This window comes from Elephantulus edwardii, unplaced genomic scaffold (genome assembly GCF_000299155.1).
Source record: "Elephantulus edwardii isolate Elephantulus edwardi_28Jun2011 unplaced genomic scaffold, EleEdw1.0 scaffold00011, whole genome shotgun sequence".
NCBI classification, from domain to species: Eukaryota; Metazoa; Chordata; class Mammalia; order Macroscelidea; family Macroscelididae; genus Elephantulus; species Elephantulus edwardii.
Genome location: NW_006399761.1, coordinates 13,386,931 through 13,404,319, shown reverse-complemented (window position 1 = coordinate 13,404,319; position 17,389 = coordinate 13,386,931). Strand labels below are relative to the sequence as shown.

The window sequence follows — 17,389 nt, the reverse complement described above, 5'->3', positions numbered from 1 at the left end:
AGGATTCTTCAGCCCACACAGTTTTACAGCAAGTTCCAAAAGTATCCTTATTTCAGTACAGCTATCCAGTTTTTAAAAAATATGTAATGGTGTTCAGAAATTATATAGAATGCTTTCTCCCCCCCACCCCAAGATGATTTTTTGACATATTTTTAAAAAGAGTTGGCATTTACTGGTCAACCTGGGAAGGAATATATGTTAAGTCCGCATTCTCCATCCAAGTGAATCCTGGTTGGATAAGGTTGAAGGGAGATACTCAGAAAGGCTGTACATGGGGTTTTTGGTTTTGATGTTTAACTTGGGTGTATGACATTTTCCCCAAATAAATTATGTACTTAGCCCATGAGTATTTCTCTGCAGGCTAAGTGCATATTAATAGTACTTGCGGGAGGTTCTAAGAAATACTGATTGAAAAATCGAGTTGGAGTAGGTGAAGATTTAGGATAAGTATATCTGTAAGGCTGTGAATTTTCATAACTGAAAGGAAAACCATCGCAAGATGAGATGACTGAAATGGAATTAGAGACTGTCCGTTTGTAGTAGCATATATTCAATAAATCTAATACCGTGACTTTATAATTTCCCTTTCTTGCCCTCATAAAAGGGACAAAATGCTTAATGTGTTAAGCCTTAATCATTTTAGAGGAAGCAGGAAGAGGCCTGGTATTTCCTAGGCTTGAACTTTTAACTGTTTAACCTGTTTTGAATCAGTCTGATTTTTAATCTTTTTGAATAGCCTTTGATTTTCCTAGTTTTAACTGAAACAGGAGATCAAAGCCTAGTCAACCCTCTTGTCAGCAACAGAGCACACCACAGATGCACGTGGTTTGAAGTGCATTTCAAATACTGTCTCTACGTTGAAAGAACACCCTCGTGTTCTGCTTTTTTTTGGTCGTGGGCCCCTTCCCCTGCTCTGCTGGGTTTGAGTGACTGGAAGAATAAACTCTGGGCGGGAAGGCAGGCAGGCGTTCGCCCAGCGTTAGTAGCCTGGTTACAGATTGCACTGCGTCAGCCTTCCACACCCAGAGACGTCAGGTGACTTGTCCTGCTGCAGTGTGCAGCCGGGGAGCTGCAGGCTCGCGTCCAGGAAATGGATGCGGCGGGTCCCAGGGAGTAGACTTCCGCAGCTCAGCCTTTCTGTGGGCATGCAGCTTTGAGAATTGCAGCCGGAGGACAGATCCTGACGAGAGATGGACGGTCAGAAGAAGACTTGGAAGGACAGGGGTATCGCTGCTTTTTAATCATCTTTTTCCTTGTCTTACATGTGATCAGGAATATCTCTAGATGAATACGCTTTGCAGTTCGAGGTATTTTCTGTGGATTGGCGGTGGGGTGTGTTGGTCCGGCTGGAGGCTGAGAATGTAGATCTTTCCCCCCTGTGTTCGTGCAGTGCCTGAGTCTGGAACGTGGCACGCCGTGTGCTGCACCAGCACTCACTGTATCTCTGCAGCTTGTGGTTTGGGTTCAGGTCTGTATGTAACCCTGAACATGGTCACCCGTGTGGCTCCAGCAGACCACACTGGTCCAGGCACTTGGCGCTTGTAAATTCACATCGCTCTCTTTGTATTTTGTGGGGACATATTTTCTGTGACCATTTAGGAAAAGCTGACTCCGTGTGGCTGAAATTCTATCCAAAGGTTTGTGGGTAGTTTTGCAATAAGCCTATTTTCTTCTCTGGGAATCCGACTTGAACCTTTTAAAATGGTTACCCAGGTTCCTTCTAATCAGATTATATTTTCATATATCTTAAGATCATCAAAACAGTATAAATAAACTTGTATTTGTGAGGGGGAAATTTGTTAAAACATATTCACGCTAGTGTTACATATAAGTGTATATTTAAATCGCTAACCTTTGTCCTTGTAATAACCAATCAGGGAACTTGATCTCCTTTCCTCCCCCTTGTCCTTCCAAGTCCCAGTGGGTCATTGTGCAAGAATTTAAGCCCATTAAGTGGTGAAATTTTGACGACAGTAAATATGTGGAGCTATATTTTATGCAGCTACATGTGCTGTTAAAAAATGGGTGGTGGGTGGGCTGTATATCTGATCATGTAAATTGTTTTCAAGATTATTGAAGCTATTTTTAACTTGCTCTAATAGGCATCTTCCCCCTCCCCCCTTTTTTCCTCCTTTGTCACATTCAGCCTTTATAATTCTGTTTAAATGTTATATCTTTCTAGAGCATTTGCGAGGGGCTGGCTTTTATGTTTCTAAAAATAATATGTGGGACTAATTACGTTAACATACACATTTTAAAAAATTGTTCATTATAGAAATGTGAGAAGAGAATAAGCTTAAGATTGCGTTCACAGTGAGAGACACTGGAAAGATTGTATATACTTGTGACCAAAAGAATTAGAAAACCATAGAGCTTGTACCTTGATGATTCTTTTACATGTGAGCTTATCGAAGAGGATTTTCAGATTTTGATTTCTTCACCCTCTCTGTCATTAACGTAGCGGAGTGAAAGGTGGCCTCATGCACGTTACAGTTCTTGAGAAATAAAATTGATGGTGGTGATAACAGTGCAGTAGATATTGGGGAAAAAAATAGGTGAGAAGTCAGGGGTGCAAAGTCACAATCAGAGCCTCCCTTTCAACTCCTGAAGTTCTGAGTTAATAATTTAAACCTTAGATATTTAATAAGATCTTGAGGGTTTTTATTTGCCAAACCAGAGGATGTTTTGAGAGGAAGAGCTGAGATCCAATATAATCCATATTTGACCAGAGATTGATTTATTTTTAGAAACCAAATGTAAAGCCAAATTTCCTCATGACTGTCTCTGGGGAGCCTAACTGTGTGTAGGCGGAGTGGCCTCATATTCTTTTAAGTGCTTCTCTTTGATTTTACCTGCTTTCCAAGACTTAACCTATTTTCTGATTTCACTCGAGAAATTGTATTTTAATGTCTTACTTACTGACAGTTCAGTGCTGTAGATTCTAGAATAAGATTTAAATTGCATCTTCCTGAGAAGCTGAAGTTACCATGAGACCTGAAGTTCTTAATTTATGGGAAATGGGAGGAATTAGAATAGCAATGCTAATTAGGTTCTTGGTAGAGTTTTGTTTTATTTTTAAGTCCTTTAGCACCTATTTCCTTTCCCCCCTACTCTTTCTTTGCCTCTTGCCCCCAGCCCCAAGTTGGCAAAGTATATCTGAGCGAAGATATTCTGACTTCAGTATTTTTTTCCCCAAAATTTTTCCCCCTGTTCTGAATAAACACTACTTAAGACATTTCTTTCAGGCTAAAACAAATATGAATTGTTATTCTTGATATATTCTTCATCTGTGGTTTTCTGTTGTTCCTGTGTCATGTATTTGTTCCTTAGGAAGATACTTAACATGAGTAAAATTTACATAGTTCTTTATGAACTAAGTTACATATAAGGCATCGATTCACATTCAAGATGCCTTAGAGCTTATAAAAGCAAGAAATTGGGTAGATTTGTGGGGTTAGAGTGGGTGGGGAGAAGGATGTAGCCTCTGAACAAGGTAGACCTGAATTACAGAGCTTACTGCCCAGAACAGAAGATGTGGATAGTGGTTGCAAGGTAAGATTGGTATAGTAAAAAATTTAGAGTTAGAAAAATAGATGTCAGGTTTTCTTAAGCATACAAGAATAAAGGATACTTTTTGGTAAAAACCACAACATGACGACCAAAAAAATGTGTGTGTGGTTCCATAGGTAGATCTGTGTGCTTACTTTTCTGTAGGTAAAGCACCTATGTATGCTAGGTAGTTTAAGTGTTTCTGTGGGCAAATGCGTGTACTTGTCTGTGTGTGGTTTTTTCATCGGTGTGTAAAGCACGTTGGGTCACAGGTGGGGCGAGTCCCTAAACATAACCAACTAGGTGCCCTGTAGGGTTGGTTACTAGGCGTGAGGAGTTGTGTTGTGGGGCAGCTTGGCCAATAGCAGAGTTGCTGATGTCATAAAGGTGATGGTCTGCATCTGGTTTGCTTAGACTCCGGGCTCTTCAGTGCTTGTGAACAGACACCTGAGATACACCTGCTGTTCTCTGTGCCTGGAGCAAAGGCTAGAGAAGGGAAAGACTCTGGCCATGTGTCAGCAGGACTGACAGTCTGTATGAACCCCACCTAGCTTCAGGTGAGACTTTGGAATCAGAACTACAGATAGCCAGCTACCGCTGCTGACCATTCCAACCAGGGCCACACTGGATGGACCTCAAAAGAATGAGAGAAAAAGGTAGAAGAAAACTCAGATCCCAGGGAAAACCCCCCCTAAATTTGCCAGTCCAGTAGAGATGCCAGGAACCTCAGACTATTTCCCTGCGATATTTTTAAAAACTTGGAAAGAAACACTGCCCGTGGTCACTTGGCAGCCACAAGACGGTGAAGCCCTTAGTGAGCTGAGAAATACCACCTCTGAGTACTGTTCTCACAGAATCGCCTAAATGAGACCTAATGCTCCCCTTTTACCCTAGACCTAAGAGAAGAAGGTCGAGCCACAAGGGAGCTAGGTTCATGGAAACAGAACAAGGATAAAATGTGAGAAGGCTGACATGCTCTGAAAAATGCAATCAGTGCCACTAATATGTGTAGAAACTGTTGAGTGAGAACTTGATTTGCATTCTAGACTTCGACCAGTCAACCACAGTAAAGTATTTCTCAATTTGAAGTGATAGGTCATCTTTGAAGCTCCGAAAAAGATGTTGTGATAAAAGACCTGAGGATCTAATGCAAAGTGGGACAGAGGAATACTGTGGGGAAATCTGGCTAGATTAAGGGAGGAAAGCCTGAAACACCTCCTGGGGCATTGAACCAAGAGGTTGGTGGTTGGGCCACACCTGACTGCTCCTTGAAACCCCTCAGGGGGTCAGGTCACTGTGAATCAAAATCTGTTGGCTGGAGCCTGAGCTGTACTCCCAGCAGCAGCGGTTGAAGGCTGAGAAAGCCCTGCTGAATTTTGAGAATATGTTCAAAATTACTAGGATCCCTGGTGGCCTAGTGAGTAGTCGCACTGCCAGCCCAAAGGCAGGCGGTTGAAACCCCAGCAGGTGTTCCGAGGGATAAAGATGGCCGTTCTCCTCCTGTGTGATGTACAGTTTCTGAAAGGAACCCCCACCCCCCAGGGGGGTCAGATAAGAGTTGTTTCGACTCATCAGCGATGAGTTGTTGGGTGCTTTTTGGGTATGGCAGTCATGACCCAGGTGACCTTAGACAAGATTCTTTATGATCTGGAGTGTTAACATCCAGTTTGATTTTTATGTCAGGACAAAGCTGGCTTGGACCATTTTTAGAGCATGTTCATTGGCATTGGGGCTTTAGAACTGTCGACTCAACATGTAATAAGATGCCTTTAATTTGTTTGGAAGATTAGGGCTACTAAACATGTAACGTATAAGCACTAATTTAACCTTTAAGTAGACAAGAGCGCAGGGGTTCCTGAGGTTTGATGGACTCTGTTTCCTCTGGGGAATGCCAGAAACTTCTTGAGGGGAGAACTTGGGCATTAACCCAGTGAAACATCTACTGATAAGAAGCCCCTAAACCTGCTGAAACTCAGTGTTCACACTCAGTTAATAGTTCTTCTAGACCTTGGCTTAAGAATGTAGAGAATGACTTCGATCTGTATTTAAACGCTATAGTTTGAGGGGAGGTTACATAGTAGATTTTTGTTCCGGTATCTCCTCTTTGATTAGATGAGGAAGTACTGATTTAAGGAAAAAAAAATACTCTTTATTGCTTTAAAGGCTACATCATTCTTTCATATGTATTATTTAATCTTGTAGAATAAAATGTGGATGTTATTCCTAATGCTAAAGTGAATCTTAATGGAGTATAAACCTCTTTTGCCCATCTATGATTATTTATGAAGGTCGCAGTTTTACAATGCTTAGGGGTTTTTTTTGGTGTATGTTTGAAAACTGCTCCCTTGAAAGATTGTAGAGATGACCATTTAGAACAGTTAATGAGGTGCATATCCTAGTACCTTGGACAAGTATTTCTGATGGTTTACCTTTTAGGAAGGACCAGGCTAGCACTAAGAGGTGAGGAAGTATGCGTGTATTCTCCAGCGTGTGGGAAGGTGGAAACAGATGACAGTGCCTATGCTGTCTGCTTTCTTTCCCAGTGGTTGTCTTAATTCCACACAGAGATGCCCAACTTGCCTTTCCACTAAATGCCACCAATCATAGCAAATTAAATTCCCTAAGTGCACATCTAATCATGGCACTTCAGGGATTTTCCTTTTGCTTCAAATGAAATTTGTATCATTGACCCTGAAATTTTAAAAGGCATTCCACGGCCTAGACCCACAGCCTTTACAGTCCCATTGCTTTGTGTATCTGGCCAAGGTGAGATTTGTGTTTCTTCTGTTTGGCTCGTTTTTGGCCTTGGCCCCATCGAATGCCCTTTCTTCTGTATCATGGTGTCCACACCTTACTTCCGCAGGCCCCATCTGTCCTGGGGGGTCCCTAGTTCCAGGCAGCGGTCATCCAGTCTTCCTTGGCCCTGCTTGTTTCTCTTCTTGGTTTTCATGTGATGTCTTGTCGTGGGCTCATGTTGGTGTATTGTGGCTCTTTCTGTAGCTGGTAAATTCCTTGAAGGCAGGAACCCTGGTGGCTCTGCCTCCACACAGCTCCCCAGTAAGCAGGGAGCCAAGGGCACTGGCATTGAGCTGGGCCTCCTCCTGACCTTGAATCCCATACATACTTTGTTAGAGAAAATTTTTAACTATTCCCCAGAGGAAAAAATTAGAACAGAGATTCTCAGCTTACTTTCTTAAAGGGAAAAATTAGAAGGCATTCAGAAATTTTGTAAATTCAGAATCTTTTGATTCTACCTAGTCTCGAGGTATTTTTTGGCCCTTATCTTACTAATTTTCTCATTTTATAGATAAGAAAACCAGAGGGGGATGAAACGGTTTCTTCATTACCATAACAGCTGCTGCCATGAACACTGCTTTGTACTTTACAGTTGCTTTTACGCGTGAACAACTGTTTATTGAAGAAACAGTAAAAGCAAAAATGACCCCTCTCTTGGGATGGCTGCGTGTTTCAGCTGTGACATCTCACTCAGCACAGGGTGTGCAGCGTTTTGTTGTTCTTCGCTTTCCTGTAAAGGAGGTGGTACACTGCCGTGGAGGGGTGGGGGTCTGCACCTGCGACGGGCTGGTGACTGTCGGAACATTCAACCGAACGGGAGCTCCCTGGACTAGGAGGATCATTTCTCATCATTCTTAAGGATTAGATTACATGCTTGAATGTAGGACAAATACGTAAGCAGCAGATAGACTACTTCTTCTGTTCTCTAGGCATACCTGCAGGTCCCTTTTATGTTCCTAATCTAAGTTTTGTTAAATTTAACCAAAGAACATTAGTTGTTATACATAGACTACTACTTCTGTTCTCTAGGCATACCTGCAGGTCCCTTTTATGTTCCTAATGTAGCTTTTGTTAAATTTAACCAAAGAATATTAGTTGTTATACCTAAGTTAACCAATTTGCAGGAATAAATGTCTCTTTTTTTTTTTTTAATTCTTCCAGAGTTCTGAGAACTCTTTCCATTTTAATTTCTGCTTTATCCTGCAAAGGGCTGAGAAGGAAGGAGTGTGAGAGTGTATGTGTGTATGTGCGCACGTGTGTGTGTCTCACATTTGTTATGTTGGAACCTATGAATCTGTTTTAGTCGGTTTTCAGAGGCTGTAAAATTCACAGGAGATTGCCCATCTTTGTCCTGTGGAGCTGCTGCAGATTAGAACCACCTGCCTTTAAGTTGGCAGTGCGACTTTTTTTTATTTAATTTTAATAAACGTTTATAGGAATTTTGGATTTCCATTTTTTCATTGTAACTTTTCTCCCTGCCCATCCCCTCCCCCCTCCAGTTCACTCTTCTCTTTGAAAAGTAAAAGGAAAAAATTCTTTGATTGTTATACAAACCCTCCCTCCACGTCCACTCCACTGTGCAGCCTTCATTCTGGACTCTTGTCATGACAGTAATACCTAATCATATATACCTTTTAAGCAGTTCTTTCATTTGTTTGAATGCAGTATACATTATTTATCCTATCTTTCTCAGTCTCCCCCTGACCCCAATGTCAGTCCTGTTTTACAACAGTGGCACTATGCAGTATTTGTCCTTTTGTGACTGAGATATTTCACTCAGCATAATGTCCTCCAGAGTCACCCATCTTGAATAATATTGCTTGAGTTCCTTGTTTTTCAATGCAGCATAGTATTCCATTGTGTGACTATACCACAGCTTCTCTAGCCATTCGTTTTTTTGATGGGCACTTAGGTTGTTTCCAACTCCTTGCTATTCTGAACAAAACTGCAATAAACATGGGTGTGCATATATCTCTTTGAGTGGCAGTTATGGTTTCTTTGGGGTATATTCCCAGAAGTGGAATTGCTGGGTCAAATGCTATTTCTATTTGCAACTTTTTGAGAAAGTGCCATACTGCCTTTCACAGTAGTTACACCATTTTACACTCCCATCAACAGTGAATAAGGGCTCCAGTTTCTCCACAACCTCACCAGCATTTGTTATTTGCTGTTCTGTTAAATTTTGCTATTCTTACTGGGATAAGATGATAATTCATAGTTGTTTTGAGGCAGTGTGACTTTTTATCCACTAGGCCACCAGAAGTCGTGTGTGTATGTACACACACATATATTGCATGTATGTAAGATAAGCACTATTGCTTTCAAGGTATGTTCTCAAAATACTGCATATACTGTGTACTTCGGTAGATAATAAAACGCTGTCTTGCTGCCTGTCCTCAGTACTATATCCTCTTGGGCTTCAGATCTCCCAGTCTTGGGAAGGAAAGATAGGCAATCTCCTCTGGTAAGAATAAGAGTGTATGGTGAAAATGAATGATGTCACCAATGATAAGAGTTGAGCATTGAGTTAAATTTAGAACTTTCTGTTAATCTCTGTACTGTGGATGTGCTAAAATGATGGCTTTCTATAAGAACGTGAAGAACTGTAACTCTTCCATGCCGTATGTCCTCATTTATGTATTTTTTCCCCACCTTACGATCATTCTTGAGTAGATTATTTTGGACCATGATAGGCCTTGTTTCATTGAGTGCATATTGTTGCTTACTGCTGTTGGTTTTAGGATTTAGCTACAGAATATTAGTTGGATTTCATGTAGCCGACATACATGGTGATTCCATGCCCAGTGGGGTCAGACTGCTGTGACCCAGAGTGTTTTCACAGGCAGATGGACAGGCCTCCAGGGACAGATTGAAATCTTAACAAAAGACCAAGTTTTATAACACGTGGTGGTGTTGTGGAACCGACCCATAGCTGACTATCTGGGATTTCAGAGGCAGTTAATTGCGCGGGAGGAGATTGCCCATCCTTCTCCCACGGAGCAGCTGGTGGCCTCAAACCACGTGCCTTTGGGATTGCGGCGCAGCTTCTTGCCACTAGGCCACCAGAGTGGAAGGAGATTTTTTTAAATTAAGATTTCAATCTTGAAAAATAATAATTAGGATAGTAAGTTCATTTTAGTTTATTAACAAAACTTAGCTTGTGATTCCAGGTATCTTAACAGAATGGCGACTGTACTTGAGATGCATTGGCTGACAATTGAATGTTTCTGGAGTTAGGGAGGCTTAGTGCCTAATGCTTAGATGCTAACAAGTCATCAGTCACATGGTGGAACCATGGCTGCATTGAAGAGTATGCATTGCACTGATGGAGATTCTACTTCCAAGTTTCTCTTTACAGACATCCTGATTATTGATTGTAATTGAAAATTACTGCATGCTTACCAATTTATCTGAATTACAAAATTGTCCTAGAAACAGTTAATATAAACGAGAATATCCTTTTATCCGGTAATAACTGGAAATTGTTAGTTAGCCCAGGAGAGTCCATCATTGACTCGGAGTGTGTGTATATAACGTGCTTAGAGAGAAGATTCACATTTAGCTTTTCATTAAAGATAACGGAATTCCAATATACCTGATTCAGGGAAATTCTTACGTGGGGCATTAGAATTCTTTTTGTACTGATTCTTACTGTAACTAAATTGGAAATGGAGTATGGGATTAAAAAATGTGTTAAAAATGACATGGGTTAAATTTATAAAAGGTGCTCTGTGCTGATTGTGGGACCTTGTTCTTGGAGGAGGCTAGTTCAGTAGTCTGTAAGAAGCTGCAGGTGGCCTTCCTGGCCTAGTGTGTCTGTTGTGTCGCATTTTCTACTTGAAGATAATTGGGGACGGTGGGGGAAGATACTTAGTGAAGGGGAGAAAATATAAAAAATTACTCAAATTTTTGTCCCCGGGGCTATAATTTTTGCTGTAGAATTGTAGTACAGAATGGCATCTTTCATGCCACTGTGGAGTATATTTTGAGGGTTTACAGACTTTTCCTTTCCCTCACATAGACACTATTTTAAATGCCATTAGGTTTTTTTGGAGTGATTCTCCATCATCATCAACCTTAAGGAATTTTTCGTTACTGAAAAGATTTACAGCTTGTCACCAGTGATTTAAAAACATCAACCCTAAAACCATTCCTTAAGCTTTGAACAGCATCCAGTGATTGAAAAACACAAAATCAACTTAACTACATAGTGACAAGAGTATGTGTTTGATAATTCACTCAGATGTGAAAGCAATTTTAGTTATAATTCTGATGTATTTTAAGGAATAGTATTAAGGTTCCCACCTGGGGGGGGGGGAGCATTATCTTTGTATTAAGTGGAATTTTGGATGTTAACAATGAGGGACCAGTCCTTGGAGAGGGACATCATGCTTGGGAGGGTGGAGGGACAGACAGCACAGGAGAGGAAGACCCTCTATGAGATGGATTGATACAGTGACTGGGATATTGGAGTTAGGTGTGTCAGAGACAGTACAGTGCGGGGTTTAAGGCTGTTGTACATAGGGTCGCGGCCAGTCACAGGCAACTTGATGGCACATAACAGTGACAACCTGTGTTGAACTGTCTTTTTTAACTGATGGTTATTTTTCTCAGAAATGTATTTTAAACTTACAAATTCCTCTTGCTAAGTTTATTGATTGAGAAGTAATTTTCTATCGCTCTTTAAACTCATCTCTTTGCTCTTATGCTGGATTGATAGTTTTTAATTTTTCTTTTAAAAATGAAGGCCTTTGACATTTAGATGACTTCTGAAAAACACTTATGTTAGCAGAACAAGACGTATTCCTGTTACAGAATCTGCACTCTGGGACTCTAATAGTTTATGTTTGTAACTTTGTTCTTGGTGTAGTAATAGCGAATTGCTTCTTTTTACTCAGTATTTAAACTGAGGGTAGAAAACGGTTTGGTATTTGAGAAGAATTAATAGCCAAGCTGGATATTGTTAACTGTCCCTTTAAATACACAGTATGTTGCAGTGGGAAGAGAGGATGAGACCTGGTTGTGAGTCATTGGCCCTGCGGGCTTTATTTCATAGTACTTTCCCTTCCTTCATTGCCTCCTATTAGGAGGAAGTAGCTTACTGTGAGTTCCCTTGTGCAGCACACTTCCTCTGAACACCCTCCTCCCCAGGCACCTGTGACTCGAGGGCTCACAACAGCAGTGCTGCTGTTAGACTCGCCTGGGATGGGAGGAAGGAGGTGTGATTAGAAGTGGTGCATGGGATGTATTCAGCACAGTGCTCAGTATAGAGGATCACAGTTGCGTTATTACTTGAGTTGTGGCTTTGCAGTGTTGTAAATTATAATGAACTTTGACAGATGGAGATAGTTGTAGAGGACCTTCAGACCTTTTGTCAAAGCATCATGCTGGACTTGACATTTAGCAGCAACAACAGAGGATCCCTTAGCTGTCACTGCAAAACGTTTGGCTGTCTGAACTCACCCCAGGTGTCTTGGAGGGCACACTGGACAGACTGCTGCTGGCTATTAGATTCGAACTGCCTGCCCGTGCATCTGCAGCACAACTCCTTGCCACCCTGTGTAGCCCACTGGCCCCCACGGAGCTATTCTCCGTACACACAGGGAAAACCACCAGCAAAAGCAATTGTAGAAACCAATTTTGTTTGAAATGTTTTTCCCTTGGGCAAAATTGGCTAAACACTGCAGTGTTAACCTGCTATAAAATGGTTTTTCTGGTGGCAGAGATAGGATCAAAAAGCTCTTAGGGTTTTATAAAAGGAGGTGTGGGGATAACCAGGAGCGATGCTGGGTGCCCGTCAGCCTGAAAGTTGGTAACCAAAACCCAGTCAACTGTGCTTTTGATAAAAATTGAATTCACTGGCTTAGTTAGGCCTTGCACTTGCTGTTCAGTTGTCTACTGATTATCTCTGTCCTTTGCTTACATGTCCTTTGTTTAATGTAAATTCACCAACTGTTTCTGTATGTGACGTCACATCCTTGTGCTTCCAGTAATTCTTACATGGACACCACTATTTCAGTTTTACTCAAGGAGAGACAGGCTAAATGGCCTAACTAGGGTCATTCCAAACCCAAACCCACTGATTCTGAACTTTAGTGGCCCTCATAGGGCAGAGTAGAATGTCCCGGAGGGTCCCCAGGGCCACACATGGATCTCTATGGAAGGCTAATGGAGCCTCTCTCTGAGCTGGAGGGGCCCTCACTGCCCCACCCCCCAACCGCCCGTGCAGTAGCTGCTGCAACCTGAGGGCTCCGTTCCTCAGGTTCTGGTTGTGGGTCTTAGTGGGAACCGACCCACAGCTGACCCTCCAGCGGGTTTGGGTTCTCAGAGGCAGTAAATCTCAAGGGAGGAGATTGCCCGTCCTTCTGTGGAGCAGTTCGTGGATTCTGACTGTCGGCCTCTGGTTAACAGCACAGCCTCTTACCCTAAGACACCAGGGTCTCTCAGGAACATTATTAGCCAGGTCGATGTTTGATGTGTCTGGTTGTAAACTTCCTAAGTGGTGCTTACCATGAACTCTGAATTCTCGTTACCTTTCCTGGCTATTGGGAGGAATTTTTAAAGATTCTGCATCCCAATAAATGTGTAATTATTATTATCAGCATTGTGAAAAGCAATGACTGAAATTTTACCATTCTAATGGTTTGATTTTCTGGTTACTTGTTATTTACTTGACTTCATTAATGAGAACTTAATAGTTGATTTTACTTAGATGTTCATCTTTGTCCTTTTCCACCAGTATTTTTAGAACCACTTAAGTTCACCTTTAAAAAAAAACCAATAAACCCAAACCCCAGGACAAGAGACTTTAGAACTGGAGACTCTCCTTAAGCACTGGCGGTTGGAGACGGCTTAGGTAAGAATTTGACTTGCGGCAAAGTGCATTTGGCTGGTCTTACGGGACAGACATACCTGCTAGCTGTGTTTTTAGCCGTGACAGATGATAGTTTGTGGTTCCCGAATGTGAGCAACTTTTCTTACTCTGCAGTGGGCCAAGTTTTTCTTTTGAAAAAGACATTGCCCTGTGGTAAATGACAATTTCAGTTAGATGAAGTTGCACTGCTGAGAATCACCAAAAGTACAGATTTCTCACATGTTTCAAGTATGGAAAGCAGAACTGGAGAAGCCTACAGGAGAGAAGTCACTTTTTGAAATACGAGCTTGTGAACGTTGATCTGCCTTGGTTGAGGAATCTGTAGACGTGCCCCTTGGTCATTGGAGTAAAGGCACTGTTCAGTGACTCTCAGGTTTTCAAAGTGTGTTTCACAAGCATTTTGTGTAAGAGTAAAGTTAGGGGTGAGTCATTTTGCCCAAGGTTAAAATCCCAACAACAAAACAGTAGTTCATGTTGAATAATTAGCACTTTATTCTTCAGTGAGGAGGCGGCTTAAGGAGAAACCACTAAATATTATGCTTTATTGTTACTTTATTTTTGATCTTTCTTGGCTCTTCACTTAAAAAACTTAAAACTCACTGTTGTCCAGGTAGAATTGGCTCATAACAGTTTTTCGGAGGCTGTAAATCACATGGGAAGAGACTGCCCATCTTTCTCCCTTGGAGCAAATCCGGTGGTTTCGAATATCCTACCTTTGTCTTGACAGCACAGGTCTTGACCCAGCAGACCCAAACCTGATAAAGGGACTGTAAGAAGAGTCCAGAGTTAACATTTTGATGACCTTGTCCTTACTTAAAGATGCCCTTCTTTTAAATATGAAAATATTAATGCTCTTTAGTTAAACCATTCATCTCTCTTCTCTCTACAGATTGGCATATTCTAGATATTTCATATAAACATAACATGCAGACTTGTGATTGTTGTTGTGCCATTGAGTCCATTGTGACTCACAGCCACCTTATGCACAATAGCTGTGAAGCCTGCACTATTCCTGAACCAATCCCACTGTCTCAGACACACCTACCACCATCGCCCCAGTGACTGAGTTGATCTATCCAGGGTCTGTCTCTCTTGCTCTGTCCCTCAACCCTTCAAGGCATGATGTTCTTCTCCAAGCACTGGTCCCTCCTGACACCATGCCCAAGGGATGAGAGATGGAGCTTCAAAATCATTGCCTCCAAATAGCATCTTGGTTCCACCCTCTCCAACACCTGTTTATTCTCTTGGCAGTCCATGGTTTGTATGTTTAATGCTCTGTTTCAGCACCACAGCTGAAAGGCATTGATTCTTCTTCTGTCAGCCTTAGCCACTATCCAGCCCTGATGTGTGTAACAAGAAATTGTGACCATGTAAATCCAGACCATGGTCTGGTCTAGTGCATCTTAGTCTCGAGACTGACATCGTTGCACTAAAGAGAGGTCCCTGACAGCAGATTTTCCCAGTGCAGTTCGTCTTTTGATTTCCTGATTGCTGATGACACGAATGTTGATTGTGGACCTGAGCAAACAAATTGTTAATCATCTCAATCTCTTCACCACCTGTCTTGGTGCAGCCACTTAGCTCAATGGTGAAAAAAAAATCTTTGTTTTCTTGATGTTGAGTTTCAGTCCATACTGAAGGCTTCAGTCCTTGACCTTTTGCGGCACATGCTTCAGGCCCTCCTCAATTTAGGGAAGCAGGGTTGTGTTACCTGCATAACGTAGGGTTTTCAATGAGTCTTTCTCCAGTCCTGATGCCATTTTCCTCCTCACAGAGACCAGCCTCCTGAATGATTAGCTGCTTGCATTTAATGTGTTTGCAAGGGTCGTCCATTTATAGCGTGGATAACTAGTTCATTACTCTGCATATCAGTTGATGAATTTTGGGGCTATTATCAGTACTAGTGCTGTAATACTGTTAATGTACCCCAGTGGCCTAGAGTAAGAAGCTGCACTGCAATGCCAAAGGCACGTGGTTCAGATCCACCAGCCTCCCCGCTAGAGAAGGATAGGCAGTCTCCTCCTGTGCGATTTACAGCCACTAAAAACCTGCTAGAGGCTCAGCTATGGGTCCATTCTGACTCAGCGGCAACATAACGCGACTATTAATGTATAAGGTTTTTTTATGGATAATGGGTTTCTGTCTCCTGGGTGGAAGGGCCTAGGAGTAGAATTGCTGGGACATAGTGTAGTTGTGGTTCAGCACCATTCCCCCCAATAGCTTTCTTTTTTGGAACACTTGTAGGTTTACAGAGAAATTGCACACGGAGAGCCCTGTGTGCCTGCCTTCCATGCTGTTTCTCTTATTACCCACATCTGGCCCTGGAGTGGTAACATTATTAGAATTGATGCGCCCGTACTGTTAAATTACGGCTCGTAGTCGCCATTGGGTGTAGTCTTCTGGTTGTTTAGCTCTGTGAATGATGAATGACGCCATGTGTCCACTATTACAATATGAAAACTAGTTTACCACTGCCGAAAAATCACTCCCTGCCCCCACTGCGTATTTACCTTCAGAGGAGCAACCCCAAACTATTTTCTAGTAACCACCTCTTACATTCCGACCAGGTCTGTGAGAGATCCCAGGTCCCTGCTCCCTCTGATCTCCCCACCAGCGCTGTGAGAGCCCAGGTCCTTGACCCCTCAGACCTCCCCACCAGTGCTGTGAGAGCCCAGGTCCCTGTCCCTTCTGATGTCCACACCAGCGCTGTATGAGAGCCCAGGTCCCTGCCATACTGTGTGTCCATCTTTTTATAGCGGCTGTCCTACCTACTGGGTCTAAGTGGTATCCTGGTTTGATCTGCAGTTCCATATTGGTTCCATAATGATCTTGGGTATCTTTTCATGTGCTTATTGGGCACTTGTTCTCTGGAGAAATGTCCTTTAAATCCTTTGCCTTTTTAAACATTAGACTGTCCTTGTATTGTTGAGTTGTTCGGCAGATTTCTGATTTGCAAACAGTATCCCCCCCCCCCCCATTCTTGGCAATTCTACTGGCATTTTCTTTCCAAAAGGAAAGTCCTTGGAAAACTGAGCTTATCTAGTGTGAGATGGGTTAATGGCATTATACAGGAATAAAGAGTACATTTCCCCCCTAGTTATACTAGGACTTCATACTTCTACTATGATGGTACCGTTTCCAACTACTTGAAAAACTGTGGGAATTTTAACTTAATTGTTTCCCTAGTGTTTCAGTAATGCCTGCAATATAAAGGTTTCTAGGACAGTTCACTCAGGAAGACAGGAATGAACGGAAGGATGCAGGCTCTTCTCGCCCCAAATCTAGGTCTAAAAAGAAAGGGAGTGTTTGAGAATTCTGTTTAACACGGGTAACTGTGCAGTCAGACCAGTGCTGTTGGGATGTGTGGTGCAGGACTGGTGTCTGGCTCTGTATCTTTGTCCTGCTGCTGGTGAGTTCTGAAGGATAAGGAGAAGCCCTTTCTCCTGCCCCCTTTCCTTACGGTGTAACAGGTCCTGAGAGGCTGGAGTCAAATCCAAAGGTAGAGAATTGTAGAACCAACAGTCTGTGTCCACTGAATCCCAAACACTGATGCCTCCAACTTCTGCAACTTCTACAGTATAGGAGAGTTAGAAGTAATTCTTGACTAGCTCTTGAGACTGTTTGGACCATGGGTTCTGGTAAAGTAAGAACATGGGTTAGGTAAACATTTTTAAGTCTAAAGTCATTTATTTCATAATTGAGTTTTTCTGTGTAGTTTTTAACGATGGTAAAGACAAATGAAGATGTTTGCATTCTTTTAAGCTATTGCCAATTGTCGTTTTTAGAGTTAATGTTTTTGATCATTTTTGACAACCAGACATTTTTATAAAGGAAGATTGTTACTGTTCCTTGTCCTCGAGTCACTTGTGATCCATAGATACTCAGTGCACACTAGTTGGGCACTCTGTCGTGAGCCGGTCTCAGGGTCTGTGGCACGCCCTATGACCCCAGTCACTGTGTCAGGCCAGCTCATCCAGGGTCTTCCTCGCCTGCTTTGTCCTTCCTTCTAAGCATGATGTCGTTCTCCAAGGCCCTCCTGGCAGCATTCCCAAAGTATGTAAGAAGTTTTGAAGTCCTTGCCTCCAGAGAGTAAGCTGGTTTCACCGTCTGCAGAACAGAGCGCTTGTTTTCTTGGCAGGCCATGGAATGAGCTGTAATCTTCTCCAGCAC

The 17,389-nt window shown here is 42.3% G+C and overlaps 1 protein-coding gene across 3 annotated transcripts in view; it reads left to right on the top strand.

The window, feature by feature from the left end:
* Positions 1 to 17,389, top strand: part of RTN4 (reticulon 4) — a 62,322-nt gene that overhangs the window by 31,241 nt on the left and 13,692 nt on the right. The window contains exon 1 of one of the 3 annotated variants that reach the window (XM_006880929.1): positions 1,191 to 1,224. The exons of the other annotated variants lie outside the window; for them this stretch is intronic. Within the exon in view, the coding sequence (XP_006880991.1) occupies positions 1,191 to 1,224 (34 nt within the window). Of the gene's footprint in view, positions 1 to 1,190; positions 1,225 to 17,389 lie in introns of those variants that run through there. 3 annotated transcript variants of the gene reach the window in all.